Source organism: Haliaeetus albicilla, chromosome 9, assembly GCF_947461875.1.
Source record: "Haliaeetus albicilla chromosome 9, bHalAlb1.1, whole genome shotgun sequence".
Lineage (NCBI taxonomy): Eukaryota > Metazoa > Chordata > Aves > Accipitriformes > Accipitridae > Haliaeetus > Haliaeetus albicilla.
Window position 1 is genome coordinate 32134560 of NC_091491.1, and position 17216 is coordinate 32151775.

At 50.9% G+C, this 17216-nt stretch overlaps 1 protein-coding gene across 3 annotated transcripts; it reads left to right on the plus strand.

Moving 5' to 3' along the window:
• The first annotated feature begins 103 nt into the window (after window positions 1-103).
• TFRC (transferrin receptor) lies at window positions 104-16148 on the plus strand. 3 transcript variants are annotated; one of them, XM_069792443.1, is made up of 19 exons: window positions 104-175; window positions 1618-1691; window positions 3512-3725; window positions 4348-4570; window positions 4785-4928; window positions 5656-5752; window positions 6142-6264; window positions 7523-7618; window positions 7789-7928; window positions 8312-8481; window positions 8788-8907; window positions 9527-9612; window positions 9729-9792; window positions 10138-10205; window positions 10594-10661; window positions 10998-11079; window positions 12003-12224; window positions 12705-12845; window positions 13137-16148. In XM_069792443.1, the coding sequence occupies exons 2-19, from the start codon at window positions 1659-1661 to the stop codon at window positions 13377-13379; spliced, it is 2334 nt and encodes a 777-aa protein (XP_069648544.1). In that variant the 5' UTR covers window positions 104-175; window positions 1618-1658; the 3' UTR covers window positions 13380-16148. The 3 variants fall into 3 exon arrangements, with proteins under 3 accessions (XP_069648544.1, XP_069648545.1, XP_069648546.1); XM_069792445.1 differs by lacking the exon at window positions 104-175 and adding an exon at window positions 398-432; XM_069792444.1 differs by lacking the exon at window positions 1618-1691 and having other exon boundaries at window positions 105-175.
• The last annotated feature ends 1068 nt before the right edge of the window (window positions 16149-17216 follow it).

The window sequence follows — 17216 nt, forward strand, 5'->3', positions numbered from 1 at the left end:
CGCGGAGCGGGCGCCGAGCCGAGGAGCGGCGGGGTCCTATCGCCCGCGCGCTGGGGCGCCGGCGGCTGCGCCGGTTGGCTGCCGGGCGCGGTGGGCGGGGCGCGGGGAGGGGAGTAGAAGGGCGCTGCGGCGGCCGGTGCGGCATTTGGGCCCCGGGCCGGCGAGCGGAGGGGCGGTAGGTGGGAGCGGTGAGGCGCGCGCGAGCCGGCCGCGAGGGCGGGAAAGGGAGGGGGGGAGCGGGGAGGCGCGGCGCGGCGGCCGCCCTGAGGCGAGGGGAGGCGGCGCGGGGCGCAGGGGCCGCACCGGCGGCACAACGGCGGTGGCGGCAGCCGCCGCCGCAGCCGCCCCGTTTGACGGCGGGGCGGGTGGAAGAGGGCGCGCGCGCATGCACGTGGCCGCGGCGGAGCGTGCCATGGCCGCCTGACCTTGAAGGTGGGTACGGCCCCGGCGGCTCGGGCGGGAGCGCGGCCGCAGGCCGGGCCGGCCCTCCGCCGGGCTTATCTGGCGGCCCGCAGCCGGGCCCTGCCCGCGATACCGGGGCCGCCCAGCCCCTCGCGGGAGGCTGCTCCTGCTCTGGGTTTTGGGTTTTTTTAACCCCTCTTTCCCTTGTTTTTTGAGGAACCGGGAGTTGCTGGCCGCCTCCCGGGCTGCTGCTCGGCGGGAGGAGGGAAGGTCCCTTCCCCGTGAGGCGGCCGGAGCGCGGGCTCTGCGCACCCCCGCGCTGGCGGAGGGGGGTCGGGCCGTGAGGGGGGGTGGGCTCCCGGGCGGCTGGGGGGGCATCCCGGGGAGCATCCCTGCCGGGTGCGATGCCCGCAGGCCCTTCGCAAGCCTTCCCTGGCGCTTCCCCTGGGTTAGCTGGTCTGGCTTTTAGGAGACCCTCCGTACGCCCGCCCTGTTGTGCCCTGCCTGCCAGGTGGGAGCCTGGGCCTGGGATCGTCACTTGGAAAAAAAGCTTCTCGAGGCTGCTGGGGGTTCGTCCCCACGTACTCTTGCCCTAAACAGAAGGTGAAATGAGCGGATGGGCACTATTAACCTTTGATCTCCAAATAAAACCTGCTTTATTGCGGAGCTTCCAGGTGTAAAGCTAATCCACGTGCACCTGAAGACCAGTTCAAAGCCCTTTCCTAGCAGCGCTGCTTGAGGGCACACTCAAGTTGTATGTTCCCAACCTAAACGCCTGTCTCAACCCAAGCTGTCTAGTCACTGACTTACGAAGCTTTTTCAAGCATCTCTTTAGGAAGAAATGCTGAAGTAAATCAATTACAGTTTACCTTTCAGATAAGTCTGCTGTCTAGAGAAATCTAAGCTATAAAAGCTACTGAAATGCTTTTGGAGAGTTGCTCTTAGCTGTTCTGTTATACCCCCTCCCCCGCTCAATCCCTGGACTTCAATATAGTCAGTTTGTTCGTCAGAACTTATATTTGCAGTGGGAGTATGTGAACTTCTAGGTTGCATTCAAGGTTGATGTAGGTTCACCAACATTGTGACTTACATAGAAGCATGCACGTAAAATCCATGGGCAAGCATTGCACTAGTGGCAGTGACTGACAACCTTGGATGTCTCGTGTAGTGGCAGGGGAACAGCCTGACTTGACTTGTTGTGTTCTGAACTTCTAGGGCTTTGGTCAAGTTGGTGGGCACTCCTCCTCCAGAAGGCAATGGACCATGCCAGAGCGGCAATCTCTAACTTGGTAAGGCACAGTCCACCTGTGCCATTTGTCTCTGGGTGGGCTGATGATACCTCAGAAGAAAGGTTCGACAACATCCATGTCAGTATCAGAGAAGATGATGAATCCAAAGCAACGTCAGATGCTGTTGTGTGGGTTGTGAGCCAAACGTCAGCATAGCTAGCTGGCCATGATAAGGAGGTGGCTTAAGCAGTTCAGTGCTGGTGGGGTTATCGTTAACTGCTATGTCTTGGGTGTCTCAGGAAGCTGATAAGGATGGGGGGTGAGCCTTGAACAATGTTCCAGGAGGAAGTGCTGCTGAGGAAGCTGATTAAATGCCTATCAGGACAATCAACATGTTCTATTATGTTATTTTGGGGGTGGGAATTCAACCACAAGTCCAGCCTTTGAATGAGACCTGTGCTTTAAACAAATGTGCAGGAGGAGGTAGCACCGAGCTTACTCAGCCAAGCCCGCTGGTCCTAGAGAGCCTGGACTGTGAAGTGACCGTAGGCTAGGACTGCAAATGTGATGGTTTGGTCTCTGAACAAGTAGGGAGGATATGTGGGGTTGAGGCATGCTCTCTGCAAAGTGTGAGGGAAGCCAAGCTATCAAGCAGTTGAGTCAGGAGACTGCTAGGATGGACTGCGGTGTTGCCCTTTCTGAAAAGTGAGCAGCCAGCCACGTCATGGCAGGTAGTGTGGGCCAGAATGGAACTGCAGGTCTGAAATTACATTCGTTTAGTTTTGACCAATCAAGCTGAGGTCTGGTGTCTTCACCTCCAGCCACTGACTTGTAGTTTGAGAGTGAGCCGAGAACTGTGGATGAGCTGCTGAGATTGTAACAGGGCTTGGGCGCTTACCACCAGCTGCTTCTCCAGTACAGTGGAGAGGGGCTGCAGGACCGTTGCTCCCAAAACTTCCTCTGGCCTTTTAGCCAGTCTGCTGCCTGTCCCCAGCACAGCCGTGGCCACAGGCAAGTTCAGGGGCTCTAATGGAAGCTGAGTGGTTCTGCTCAGTGCCTGGCTACACCTGGAATTGAATTTAACTCACTGTAAATCTGAGTGACTGCCTTGTGCACAGGCTGCTGTTCTGTAGAGGGTTGGACTGTGTGTTGCAGCCGTTTAGAAAAGTGGGCTCCAGACTGGAAGCTGCTCTGCTTGGGCACTGATAAACACCTGTCGAATGGTTCCAGTTGCTGGTAGGTGAAGGAGGTGTATCCTCAACTTTCATGTTAGCTGAGGTAGCAGTATTCCCATGGGTCATCTCTCTTCAGCCTGGCTGCTTTATAATACTCATCAATAGTGTAATTTAAGAGTAGCCTGGGGCAGTTTAATACAAGATTATCTAGATATTGGATGAGACTATTTACGTCAAAGTGGATGTGGCTCAAGGGCACAACCATGGAGGGGTTGCCTTCCCTTTCCTCTGCCCTGATCAAAGTGCCCTTCAGTGCAATTTGCACGTGTTCAGGTCAGATCAGTATACTCCTGATTAAGACCAGGAGTTTGTTTCAGTCAGCCTTTGCCATGGGGTCATGTGGGAAATGCCGATGCCATTGGCTGTGTCATATCTGTAACAGACTCCAAGCTAGACTTTGACCAGTGTGGTTCTGAACTTGCACAGGGCAAACAGATGCTAAATAGACTCTGGAGACCCCGAGTGGGTCTGAGTCTATCTGTTTAAAGCAGCTGGCCTGACTTATTGACAGCCAAATGCTCAGGCTGCACTGGAGCAATTTCAGATGAACAAGCTGTACGTGGTTTGGAGCATAGGTGCCGCTGGCTGCAGGCACTGTAGGCTGGTGTAGCCAACTCTTGATCACATGATTGTCTTTCAACACAGTTTGGTGGCGAACCAATGTCGTACACGCGCTTCAGCATTGCCCGGCAAATGGACGGAGACAACAGCCATGTGGAGATGAAGCTGGCGGCTGATGATGAGGAAGGAGGGGAAATTGGGAGACCGGAGCACCTGCATGCCAACATGCCTCCTCCATGGAGGAGAGGCAAGAACCGCTGCTTCCTAGTCATTGCAGCTGTCCTCCTCCTTTTGATTGGTAAGGAAGGGTGGGAGGCAACTGCATGAAGTGAATCTGGTATTGAGCATATTTGAGGCTGTTAACATTTGAATCTGTATTGTTTCAGGAGATAATTAAAGAGCCTGGATCTAGGCTGCAGCCTCCTGTCACTAACTCTAAGTATATCTAGCTCAGACTTATGGTACAGAATTGGCACAAAGAAGTGTGAAGTTTGACAGTGGAACTGTGACTTAGCTAAAGGGCAAACTGATCTGCATGGCAAGTGTACTGGTTTTCCCTTGATTAACTCTTAACACTTCTCTAGAGATGTGGGTCAACATATCAGTAAAGCCTCCAGTGCTCATATCTCAAGGGTTTTAACACTGCCACTGACCTAAAGTAAGCATTCTCCTTCCCAAGTTGTGCTGGAGGGACTCTGCCAAGCGCAAGATCAGATTTACAGTGTACCTTAAAACATGCCAGCTCAGGCAAAATGTCAGGCTGCATATTCCTGTCTGTCCTTGGGTATGCCAGCTTGTCAAAAATGGTGTGAGAGCAGAGATGCATCTTAACCCTGAAGCTGCTTTTAATGCACTTGTATGATGTGGGGCTCGTTTAGTCATCTTTCTGCAGCACAAAGAAATACCTCTTCTGTCTGTAGGGTTTCTGATCGGCTACTTGAGTTATGGTGGACGAATGCAGAAAGCTAGCAGGTGTCTGGATGGCAGTGGCAAGTGTGAGATGACTCCTACCACATCTTACTTAGTGGATGATGATGAAGCTGAGGAAGAAGAGGTTCCTGGACCACCTGTCCTTTACTGGCCTGAGCTCAGAACCATATTGTCAAATAAGCTGTCAGCCAGACGTCTTGAAGACAACTTGAGGTAATAGTTCCAGAAAGCTTAGCTGCAGCTATGAGAAAGGCACAGCCTGTGAGCAGAACTCAAGCTCCTTTGGAGAGCAAGGGCCTTAAAGATGTTGTGGGGTGGCATGTGGTTAAACATGGACTTAAATTGCCCATCCAGCTTGAGTTTGCAGGCTGAAGCACTGCAGTGCAACCTGGTGCTATAGCCTAAGCTGTACGTCTGTTACTTACAGGCAAAGAGCAAGTAAGGACTCTTTTGAAGCTGGCCAGAGTGAAGATGAGAGCGTTGCCAGCTACATTCATGATCAGTTCACCAGCTTCCTCTTGGATGAAGTGTGGAATGATGAGCACTACATCAAGCTGCAGGTCAAAGGCAGGTATGTTAAAGAAGAGAAGCAGATCTCTTCCTTACAGCATGGATATCTGTAGTCTTGAGCAAACGCATGATTTCTGCTGCAAGCAGTGCTAAAATTGTGAGCCAGTTACACCTCTCCAAAGAAGGCCTTAATTAGCCAAGCCATAGCTTCCCCTGTCTCTTCTCAGGCTTTCTAAATGGCAGAGGGTCTGATAGCAGCCCTCTGGATTTTTTCCTGGGACAGCTGGTTCCTCAAAGCATGCTTAGGAAGTGGAGAGAAAACAAACTTGAGTAAAAACTCAGCTGAAGGGCAGATTCCCTGTGTCTAAAGCTGCTAGTGTGGGCAGCTCTGTCTTGTCACCCAGACAGGTGTTACAGACCTGGCAGTGGCTCCTATAGTAGCTCAGGAGGGTATCAACAGGCATTTTGTTGGCTGACAGCTCATACCCTCATGTCTTACTTGCCCCCTCATGTCAGGGGAAATTAATTTGCTTAGCTCCTCTTAGGAGAGGACTAAGAGACTTGGAAGCAGAGATTCTTTCTGCTACTTGCCTCAGAAATTAGCCTTTGTTAATGTTCTCTGACCAACCCCAGAGTTTCTTGCATGGAAGTACCGGGATAAGTCTGCCTGTTTCAGGCTCTGCATTGACTTGGTCAGAATTGCTAGGGCACAGACTGAAATACAGGAGCTAGTTAAATATGGAGTTTATGTATGAAAGAACATAACACTGTCTCTTTACATGTAATAGTAGCAACAACAAAGTGTCTATTCTGGAAAATGGTGAAGAAGAGGAACTGGAGAGTCCCGATGCATATGTGGCATACAGCAAGAGTGGCTCAGTTGTTGTAAGTGACTCCAAGAAAATCCTGGAAATGTGCTTGCACGCTTAACCAGGTGGCAATGTCCAAAATATGTCCCTTCAAGATATGAAGTGTTTAAAGCCCTCCCAAGTTAGAGAGCAGGGAGTGGCGGGTGGCGGGGGTGGGGAGAGGAGTGGGCCCACATAGTTTTATTACTTCAACAAGATGCAGAAGTAACTGTTTAAACTTCTCTGCTGGGGTCCAGACAGGAACCTTGACAGAAGTGCTGCTTCAACAGGCACGTTGTATGTGATCAGAGTTTACATTGTTGAGCTTGAACTCCCTACTGTTAATGTTAGTGTGACTCTGTAGGTTGTTTTGGGTATCTTACTGACATAGGACTGCTGCGTCTATAACCAGTGTTTCTGTTCCAGGGCAAACCAGTCCATGTGAACTATGGACTCAAAGCTGATTTTCAGAAGCTACAGAAGCAGGGTGTTTCACTGAATGAAACTATAATCATCTTCAGAGCTGGAAAAATAACCCTTGCTGAGAAGGTAAGCAGTCTGTGCCCGAAAGCGTGGCCAAACTTGGCAGCAGGAAGCTATGCTTCCTCCTCTTTGAGGTGCAGAGGTGTGTCTTTGTTCATGTCTCTGGAACTCGTGTATGTAGGCTTGTCCCTGCAGGTCTGGTCTTACTTGTTTGCACTAAGCCTCCACGTGCAGGCCTGGACACCAAGACTGAACAGAGCTGGTTACTGTTCGTGGTGCCATTCTTCTTGGCCTCTGGCAGTCTTGCTGGGACAGCCAAGCATCTGGAGTGATGGAACTGTGAGGCAGAGAGAGGCAGCCTAGGGGCTACAGGGTGCAGAGCTGACTGGTATTGCTAGATGCAGCAATAGGGCTGCTAGAAGCAGAAGAGCCTTGCCTCCAGAGCACCTCTTGGGGCTGCAGCCAGATACTTTCAGAGCTTGGCTGCAGTATCTCACTTGGGCCCTTGCTGACTGTTCACCTGCACCAAGTGAAGGTGCTGGCACTGCATGCCCAGTCAGCTGCCTTGCATGTTGCTGTAAGGTTCCCTCTGTAGCGAGTAGAACCGAATAGTCAAGTAGCCTAAAGGATCCAAGTCCTTCTGTACACAAGTCTGTTCTAGGTCTGACCCAGAGCTGCCCCTCAGGTGGGTGCTCCTGGGGAGGCTGGGGCATAGGACTCTTTCCAGTCAGACTGCCTCTCTGCATGCATCAGACACAGGCAGAGTTGAAAGGTGCTTCTGCAAGACCCCTTGCTCACTGGTTCTCCAATCCCTTTCCCACTTTTCAAACTGGCGTCTAGCCTTGTAAGAGTGTTTATACCGGTGGCATATCGGAGGCAGCTGGGTTGTAGGTGTATTAAACAGGTACCTGACTAGGCCACTCTGCCTTCATTTTCCATGTGAAGATGAGCCTTCAGTGGCTGCTTATCTTGTCTTGAGACTAACCTAATCTTGGCAAAACAGATGGAGCATGATCAAAATTAAATAACGTCTGTCTTCTAAGCTGCTCTGATAAGCAAGTATGAGCTGGAAGGAATCATAGGATGAGACGGTAACCGTGGAGTGTCCTGACTGTTCAAAAGGGCGTTAGGCACACTGCCTGGAATAGTACGGAGCTGCTAGTATTCAGCTTCCTTGTGTGCCTATCACTGACAGGTAGCTGTTAAAATCTGTTGTAGAGTTGGGCACTCAGGAGCACAACCCTTCACACCATTACTTCATGTACTTGCCTTAACTGCCCTTGCTTGCAGTGCAGATGTGCAGTTAACGTTCCTCTTTGCTTAGGTTGCAAACGCTGAAGAGGCAGGAGCAGTTGGTGCCCTGATGTACCTGGACCCCTCTGATTACAAGATGACAGATGCGCTTGCCCCCTTTGGACACGTGAGTATGCAGCTGGCTCCCCTGTTTGTTGTTCTCGTGAACCTTTCTCACTGTGGACTGCAGAGAGCAGCAGTCCTGCAGGCCTCTGGCTCAGCAGTGCTTCATGCCCTTATGTAGATGAAAACTGTTGGGTTCCTCTGAGACTTGAGGATTCCTCTTGCTTTTCACAGGCCCACCTTGGAACTGGAGACCCTTTCACCCCAGGCTTCCCTTCTTTCAACCACACCCAGTTCCCACCAGTGGAATCTTCTGGACTACCTCGCATTGCTGTTCAGACTATCTCTAGCAAAGCAGTAGGCAAGCTGTTCAGGTAACTGTTTCTCCTGTCTTACAGGCTAGGCTCCTGTGGCCCTCTTGCAGAGGTGAGGATGGTGTTGACATGCCGTGAGCCCAGAGAGCTCTCTGCTGGTCTCTGCTGTGTATCGCAGGAGCACTTAGTGGAACTGGCTGGAGAAATGTTGCTTGTGTCCATGTCTCATGTCTTAAAGACTGAACTTAATCTAGTGTTGGATTCCTCTTGGCCTCTGCATCCTACCTCTCCTTGCATAATTAATGGTACAGGACTGCAAGCTATTTCCTGAGCAGGTCCTGAACAAGGCTGCACCTGCAGTTGCAGGCTTGCTTTTTTCACAGCATAGCTAAATGAGGTCAGAGCTAGATAGTGAGTTCAAAGGATCTCCCTTTTTCCCTCAGGAGAATGGATGGAGAAAATTGCTTTCTGGAGTGGAATAGTGGGGTCCTGGGATGTAAGGTGATGCTGAGCAGCACAAGCAACCTGGCAGTGAAACTGAGTGTGAACAACATTATGGTGGACAGGAAGATTCTCAACATCTTTGGTGCTATCAAGGGATTTGAAGAACCAGGTAACAGCAACTGCCTTGTGGCTCAGTCTTGAGGGGAACCTTTCCTCTTCTGTGATCATCAGAGCATGACAGCTGCTTCCAGACAGAGACAACCACTTCCTCAGCAGAACCAAGACCCTTCCCTAAGGGTCAAGGCAAAAGCTCAACTGTGCTGCCAGGGAAAGGCTAAATGAAAGCAAGCAGTGTGCCAGATTCAGGGGTCAAACTCCACACTCTGTCCTAGTATAAAGGCTCAAAGCTGCTCTTCTGATAAATGGTGTTTGCAACCTGAAGCTTGCAGCTCAGATCTTGATGTCTCCTTTATAGATCGGTATGTTGTGATCGGAGCCCAGAGAGACTCCTGGGGCCCAGGAGCGGCCAAGGCTGGCGTTGGAACTGCCATATTGTTGGAACTTGCCCATGTGATCTCAGACATGGTGAAACATGGTAATATTTGTGTACAAAAGCATGGGGGTGGGAGGTGATGCAGGTTTAGCTCTGCATGTGTTAACATTGGAGAGCCCAGTTGCAAAATAATCCTTTGGGAAGGCATAGGGAATCTGAGAGCTTCCTGAGAAGCTATTGCTTGTCCAACATAGACAACTTTTCTGCAGTGAGTACTTGCTTCCAAGAGACTGCCTGCTTGTATCTGGTATGGCTTGAATGCAAGAATGTCCTTGGATAACACAGGATGCAAACCTCAAACTTGAGCTGTCTGTTGGGCAGCCAGGCCTGAAGGTGGGAAAACACTGAAGTGGCTGACCAGCTGGAGTGGTGGGGGCTGCATGGTGGCACTTAGTGTGAGTGTTCTTGTCTCTGGGTTTAATTTTGGGCTCAGGCAGCTAAACAAAAGGGGGATATGCAGGCAGCATGGTTTTCCTACACAGTTCTGCAGTATGGGGGGGGCAGTGTATAGTGTCCATGCAGCCACTAGTGTGCACATTTGTCTGCAGCAGCCAGAATGCTTCAGCTCTAAGGAGTAGGCAATTCATCAACCCAGGCCCTCAGTGCTAAGCTTACATCTCCATGGGGAAGGGCAGACATCTCAGTGTGTCTCTCTTTGCAGATGGCTACAAACCAAGACGCAGCATCATCTTTGCTAGCTGGAGCGCGGGAGAGTACGGAGCTGTGGGTGCTACTGAATGGCTGGAGGTACTGTTTCTTTGATAGGCTTCTGCGTGATGACTGCGCAGTTGTGATTTCCTGTTCCTATGGATTAAACATCCTGGTGTTGTACTGCTCATCTTAAAATACTTGTTTTGTTCTAGGGGTACTCTGCCACACTGCATGCCAAAGCCTTCACTTACATTAACTTGGATGCTGCAGTCCTAGGTAACCTGCTACTCTTAAGTTTCTTGAAACTGAGTGGGACCAGAATAGCCTGACAGGCATCCCTTAACCTCCAGGAATGGGGGCTGTGCCAGAGGTTGATGCTGGGTGTTTGGCTGAAGACTGGCATGACTCCATTTATTCTCCTGTTGTCATTGAAGCTGGGAGGTTGCTGCAGCTTGAGCCAGAAGGAGGCAGCTCTGCTAGGTCCCAGTAGACTGTCCTGTGTCTCTTGAAGATCCTTTGGCAACAAGCTGCAGATCAGTTATTGCTCAGTCACAGGGCTGAACAGCTCTAGCAGTAGTGGTTACTTGTGCCAGCATGTCAAACACCCTTTCTTTTTTGCAGGCTTCAACAACATGAAGATTTCTGCTAGCCCGTTGCTGTACACATTGCTGGAGAGAACTATGAAGGGGGTGAGTTGAAGGGTCTTGGGCTAATCAAGGTGACTGTGGTTTTAAGGAGGAACTGAAAGCAGCCAGGGCAGTGCTGGGTCACATTCTCCAGCTGGCACCTTCTGAGGAGAAAGCTCCTTTTAGGAGAAAGGGCTGAGATACTCTGGAGGGCCCTGTCTAAGTCAGCTGGGCTCTGGGAATTGCAGTTCAGGCATGCAGAATCTAAAATCAGCAAATGCCACAGTTCAGTGTGAGGTGAATGCCTGTCCCATGTGAACTGTGCCTGTGTGGAGAAAGGTCAGGGGAGCACACCTGAGTCTGGCATCTGCACAGCAATGCAAGCTCTAGGATGAACCTGGAAGCCCAAGCAGGGGTCAGAACAAGTACATTGACTGTCATCTCTGTGCAGGTGAAGGACCCAGCAAAGGATTCGGGAAGTCTGTATGACAGAGTTGGCTCTGACTGGGTAAAAACAGTGTAAGTATTGTCATCCTGCTCTTTGGGAAAGCAAATCTCCGTAAAGGAACAAAATAAATAGCTTCTGCTCTTTGAGCTGGAGTGTCATACCACTGTCTGGGGTGTGCTCTGCCTGTAGGCAGCCCAGACTTTTTTTTGTAGGGCAGGAACAGCCTTGTGCGAAGACCGGTGGCTGGAAATGGACAAGCAGCCCTTAGCACTTGGCCAGGACTCCTTGCCAAAAGCAGTTTTGTCTGGACAGGGTAGTCCAGTTGGCTCAGAGCTTCAACTCTAGGGCTTGTAGCTTTTCTCCTGGGATGTCCAGTTGGTAACTACTCAATACTTGTCTTTTTGCAGTGTTCCCCTTGGTCTGGATAATGCAGCATTCCCTTTCCTGGCCTACTCGGGAATCCCGGTGGTTTCCTTTGGTTTCTGCAATGTAAGTATTGTCTGCCTGCCTGGTGTACTCATTCTGTGGAAAGTGCTGTAAGGATATCTGCTCTCCAGGATGGCAGAGCACAAGCTCATTGTCCATGCAAGAGCTTCTCTGGGGGAGGAGATGCAGCCTCTGGACCCGTTGGCTGTGGCAATACTTGCTGTGAAGGCTGTTCCTGGAGCATGGTTGGCCTACAGTCTCTGTTCCAGAGTCCTGAACACTCATGTTTTGTTGGGAGAGGGGGCACTTGCTCCTCTGGAGGCTCAGATGTCAATGATTCAGAAGCTAAAAGCACTAAAAAGAGGTCAAGCTGTTGTTGCTTCAGTGAAAGACTGTACTACAGCCTGCTGGTCAGTAAGCAAAGTGTGTTGGGGAAGCAGTACCGTTGGCCAGAGCAAGTACTGACTTGGGCTGTTCAGGTCTGCTGCTGCAGCTTGGGGCTGGCAAAAATGGCATCAGCCAAGCAGCCTGCTCTGTTACTGCAGGCGTGCAGCTGGGACCCTTTCTGCTAACAGCTTCCTCTGCTTATGAATGCTTGGATTTTGTTAGCATCAGACTTGTTCCACAAAAAACCTTGAGTTATCCTGCCCAGAAGGGTTGGAGAGTGCTGCTGGCTCGTACCAAACTGAGTGCTGGGGTTTGCCTGCCTGCACTTCTGCAGTGACCTCGGAGGGGGAAAAGGTCTATATGTCTTCAAGTCTAGCAAACCCACAGAGCATCCTGCTGATCACTGGAAATTGCGAGGGACGAGTTGCAGGAGCTCCATTCCCTTCCCCTGTGCTTTGAAGTTTTGCCACTCAAGTCTTGCTACTTAGCTGCATAAAGAGATGGGATGTGGTGGAAATAGCAAGCAAACTGTAGTGGGAGGTGAAAAATCCTAGCTGGAGAAGCACTCTTGCTTAACTTTAATGCTTTCTTTCTTGCAGAAAGAAGAGGAATATTCCTTCTTGGGCACTACTGAGGACACTGTGGAGAACCTGAAGAAGATTGACAAGTTGTATGCTCTTATGCGTGCTGCTGCAGAAGTTGCTGGACAAATAGCTCTCAGGCTGACCCATGATCATGAGCTCTTCCTGGACTTTGAGAGATACGGTGAAGAATTGCTAGCATTCCAGGAGAAGTTTTTGCCCTACTATCGGGATGTGAAGGTAAGAAAGGCTCCAAGTGGACTGAATCCCTGTAGACTGTTATGGGGCCATGTGCTAATAAGGCTCTGCTGCTATTGGTTACAACAGGGTAGACATCTTCCTCCTTTGGGCACAAGAGTGTAGCAAGTTGTGACCTAAATCGATGTTTCTTATAGAGCAGTGCAGGCAGAGTGGCTGTGGCAGAGAGATTTAACTAATCTGTCTGTGATAGGCTCTTGAGGAAATGGATGTGGATGGTTTCTCGTCTGGTTATCATTCACAGCATGGTGCAGCTTTGCATCTCATTTGCACCTCTGCTGAAAGCCTACAAGAAACTGTGGGTGGGGAGAGACATCACTGAGCTCAGTGACCTCAGAAGAGCCTGCCAGGAACTTGCTCTGCTACTTGGTTAAACTGGCAAAAAAAACTCCCAACACTTTCTCTTGGTAAGAGAGTGGCAAAAGAAGAAAATCAGGTTTGCTAACAGCTCCTCCCTCACAGGCACTGGGGCTGACCTTGAACTGGCTGTTTTTTGCCCGTGGTGACTTCCAGCGAGCTACAGATGCACTGAGAAGAGATATCGCAAACAGTGACAAGGAAAACAGGGTCGTCCGCAGAGCCCTGAATGACAGGATCATGAAGGTGGGTATCTGCAACTGGTTTTCCTTTCTTCACGAAGGAGGAGAGTGCTGGCTGGGATGGGCATCTTCCTTAGGAGCCATGGGCACTGTGCAGACCAGTATCTCTTCCGCTTGCTTAGTGTCAACATGACTGACTTTTGCACTTGCTATCGGGAGAGGGTCTGGCCCTTGCAGAGCTGCTGTGGGAAAGGGCTGGGTGGGGATCAGAGTCTGGGAGCTTGTGATGGGGCAGATTAGGAAAGAAAAACTTGGGAGGTGAAAGTATAACCCTAAATTTGCACCTCTACTCCAGGTGGAGTATGACTTCCTCTCCCCATACCTCTCACCAAAAGATACTCCCTTTCGCCACATCTTCTTCGGCAAAGGCTCCCACACCCTGCAGAGTCTGCTGGAGAACCTGCAGCTGCTGAGAACCAGCAGGGACAGCGTGAATGTGAACATGCTGAAAGAGCAGCTGGCCCTGGTGACCTGGACCATTAAAGGGGCTGCCAATGCCTTAGTGGGTGATATCTGGGATACAGACAATGAATTCTAGACACGGCAAACACCTGGTTAAGGGACAGGATTAGGGAAACCCACTCCCTAACATGGCATTTTTTTCTGTAGATTTTTCTGGCAACAGATCTTTTTTGACCAAATTTGAGCATAAAATTTAAATCTCACCTTGACAAATTCACAGGAGGCAGTTTTAAGGCAGGTACTAAGATTACCATGAAATCTCCTCTGACTAGGCTCCCATCTGACCATAGTCCAAACCGGTCACGTACAGCTGCTTGTGGGGCTTGCTCTCCATTGTACTTGAGAACTAACAGCTCAGGTGACTCCTGAACCGGTACCTTGAGTGGGGAGGTACTTCATCTATTTAGGGTTTTAATTGTTGGCCCCCTAAACCTAGTGACAAAACAGGGAATGGATTCCTCTTACTGCTTGTAATGAGGATCCCTTCTCTGAGAGGGAGCTGCAGAGATCAACCTGTAGTTCAAAAATAAAACAACCTAGTAATAGCCTGCAAGTGCTGGATTATCAGCAAGCTCTGAAGTGCCTGGCCTGCCTTTACTCAACAGCAGGGCCCCAATGACATCTTGGAGACTTGCTTCTGCTGAGGCATGTCTCAATACCCAGGGAAAATGACCCAAAGATTATCTAATGCCCCCTCTATATCCTTAGCTGGCACCTCAGCAAGTCCTGCAGCATTGAGAAATGGCTCTAGACTGGCACTTCAAACCTTGCTGCTCTGCGGCCTTTTGTGAAATCGAGTCTCTTGCTGGCCAAACCCTGTTTGACTGATGCCATTTTGCAGGATGGCTCTTGTTTGGCACTGAGATATTTATTTGTTTATTTATTTATCAGTGACAGCGTTCACTATAAATGGTGTGTTTTTTTATAGAAGATAATTATCGGAAGCAGTGCCTTCCATAATTATGACAGTTATACTGTCGTTTTTGAATAAAGCAGCATCTGCTATTACAATCAAACATGATACTGGAACTTTGCATTTAAAATAATCTAAACAGGCCCCTCAAAAAAAACAAAAAAAAGTTTTTGAAAACTAGCGATTAAGCTTTCTGTGGCAAAAACACCCCTTTGGAAGGAACTTGAAGGTGTAAACCTGGTAGCGCATCTCCGGGTTGCACTCCAAAGTGATCCTTGAAATGCGGAAAACCCAGGTGGGAACTCAAATACTAGAAATTTGCCTTCCCTGTGGTGTCCGTGCCCCTCTGTGGGCTTCAGACTCCCTCTTCACCCCCCTTTCTGGATTCTGTGTGCTCACATGGGGAGCACAGCTTCCTTCCTGGCCCCGGTGGAGGGGCTTGCTGTGTAGCCATAGCTCCACCTGTGGCAACACATGCAAACTTCTTGTACCTCAGATTACGCGTTGGCCCAATTTTTTTAAATGGCAGCTTCCTGCAAACTTCCAGTACTTTATGTATCATGAAACCTAACTGACATTATCGGGAGCAGTGTCTTCCATAATGTGTAAAGAACAAGGTAGTTTTTGCCTACCACAGTGTTATATCGGAGGCAGTGACCTCCATATGTTGCACTATGGGTGTACGTAATTATCGGGGACAGTGTTTCCCATAATTGTTCTATGCTTATCATGCAATGTCATCTGCGAAGCTTGATGGTTAGTATCTAACATGGATCAATTTCCTGCAGTCCTATTTTTTCACTCTCCTGTGGTGATGCAGATACAAACTTTGGTCTGTTATGTACTTCCCTAGACTCTACCTTCTCCATAGGCTGAACTGTTTCAAATAGCTGTGCTGTCTTGAAGTGGCTTCCTGCCTCCAGTCACAGGACTGGTGCTTGAATGTTTAGTGGAAACTAGGCTAGTTAGGCTGTGTGCTCTGTGATTTAGTAAACTTCCTTCAAATCAGTTACAAAGACTTGGGGAATTGAAGGTGAATGTAGGGCTTGGGGCCGACTGCTCTCTGGAGGGCTCTTGGTCACGGCTCTAGATGGGTGTGCATACTACTTAAGAGGCTGGCCTGCTTTAGCACTGGGGTCATGCTGGTGTGCGTGCGTGGGAAGCTGCTTGCTCCCCAGGTCTTGCTGAAAACTCCAATCTTGCCTCCTGGGTGTTGTGTGGAGGGGGGGGAAATTGGTGGCACCTTTCTCATGGTGCCCCTCTGCTCCCTGACCTGAAGCTGAACACTGCTCCTGTGTGACGCCTGCTAAACTGTGCTGCCTGTTCCCAAAAAGCAGCTGGCTGGCTGGCTGTCGCCAGCCCTGTACTCTGCAAACAGTTTGATCTGGTGTTTAAACCTAAAGCAAGCGAGTGACCTGAGCCCCAGCAGTAGTCCTTGAGGGAAGGAACATCATTCAGCTGGAGCAGAGACCTGGGTCTCTATAAGGAAGGGGTGAGGACAAGGCCCCTGCCTAGTTACTGAGCTCAGTACTCACCAACTTGGAGGGCTGGATTTTCATCTGATTCTCTAGAAGCCTGATGCCCCGCCTTGTGCAACATCTTGCTCTTCCTTAACTACCCTGCTGTTTCTGAGGCATGTGTACAGCCCTGTCTGTGCTACTGTTTCCTGGTGACACTTCCCTGGATGGCATTTAAGAGCTGCTGTCTGAGAGTCCTCACTGTAGTGTTTGCATGCATCTTGATGTCAGACTTAATCATGCGCTTTATAGCCAGCAGAGAAAGACGAAGCCCGTCTCCTGCCTAGGCAGCACAACTGTGACTGCTGGGATGTTGGGATGCCTTGCTCAGTGCTGGCATCTGACTGGTGTGGGGGTGCTAAACTCTGTTTCTGGGTTACCTGCTGTCTGCTCGAATAAAGTTTCAAAGCTTGAACACTCAACTGCTCTCGTGGGTTCTTGCAAAGCCACAATGCTCTTGTGGCTGTGGGTGAGCTGGGGGCAGCTGGAGGGAGGCTGCTTTCCTGCCCCATCATGGCTGGTAACTGGCAGCTCTGGTACCACCTCATTGATGTGCAATAGCAAGTCCAAATTTCACCATGCAGGCAACTGGGATGAGGAGGACCCTGGCCATGGGGTGGAGGAGCAATGTATGCAAACCCCCCTGGCCACCCTTCTGCTTTCATGAGACCATGTCCTGCCTGCTGCCTCTCGGCCACCATCTTGACCCTAAAGAGCCTGCCTGGATGTCGGCAGGAGGATGAAATGTCAGACTTGCCACTGGCCGTGGCTTCGCAGGTCTCTGCTGGTGAGAAGGTGGCTGGGCAGGGCTATGCGTGGCCGTGTCTGTGTCCCAGGAAGTCAGAGCCATCTCCTGCCTCGCCCCTGCTCCTCATCACCCCCTTGGAGCTCCCCTGGGTCAAGGTGCAGATGGGTATTTATTTGGTTACTGCTTAGAGCCTCAGAGAGCTCTGGTGGAGCGGGAGCTGCATCCCTGGGCCCAGAAGCCTGGTCAGGTGAGGCTGCACCGGTTTGGGACTTTGCGTTTTACATATGCTCTGCTTTTCTCCACTGCCTTCCCCCACCGCCAGTGCCAGTCTTGCCTCCTGTTTTACAAGCCCGGTATATCCCGTGAAGATGCACCGTTCGGGGTGGGAGGCAGCTTCTCCAGGATCCTTGCTCATCCCTTACGGGCTGTCCCGGCATAGCTCTGGTCCCTCCTCTTCCAACGGGGATGATTTACTTGGAAACACGTTGTTTCCCGCATCTCCCTGCCCAAATCTGGCAGGGCTCCTCTCCCTGCAGTGGCTGTGCAAAGCACCCCGGGGGGGGGCAGGGCCGGGGCTGCGCGGAGCTCTGCTGCAGCCAGGCAGAGCCGGCCCCGCCGGGGCAGCAGGCAAGGGGGGTGCAGTCCCTCCCCACGCACCCGGGAGCAAGAATTTGGGGTCCCCCTTGGCAGCGCGGGGCAGGCCGTGCCCTGTGTCCCGCCTCCCCCCGGTCCCCG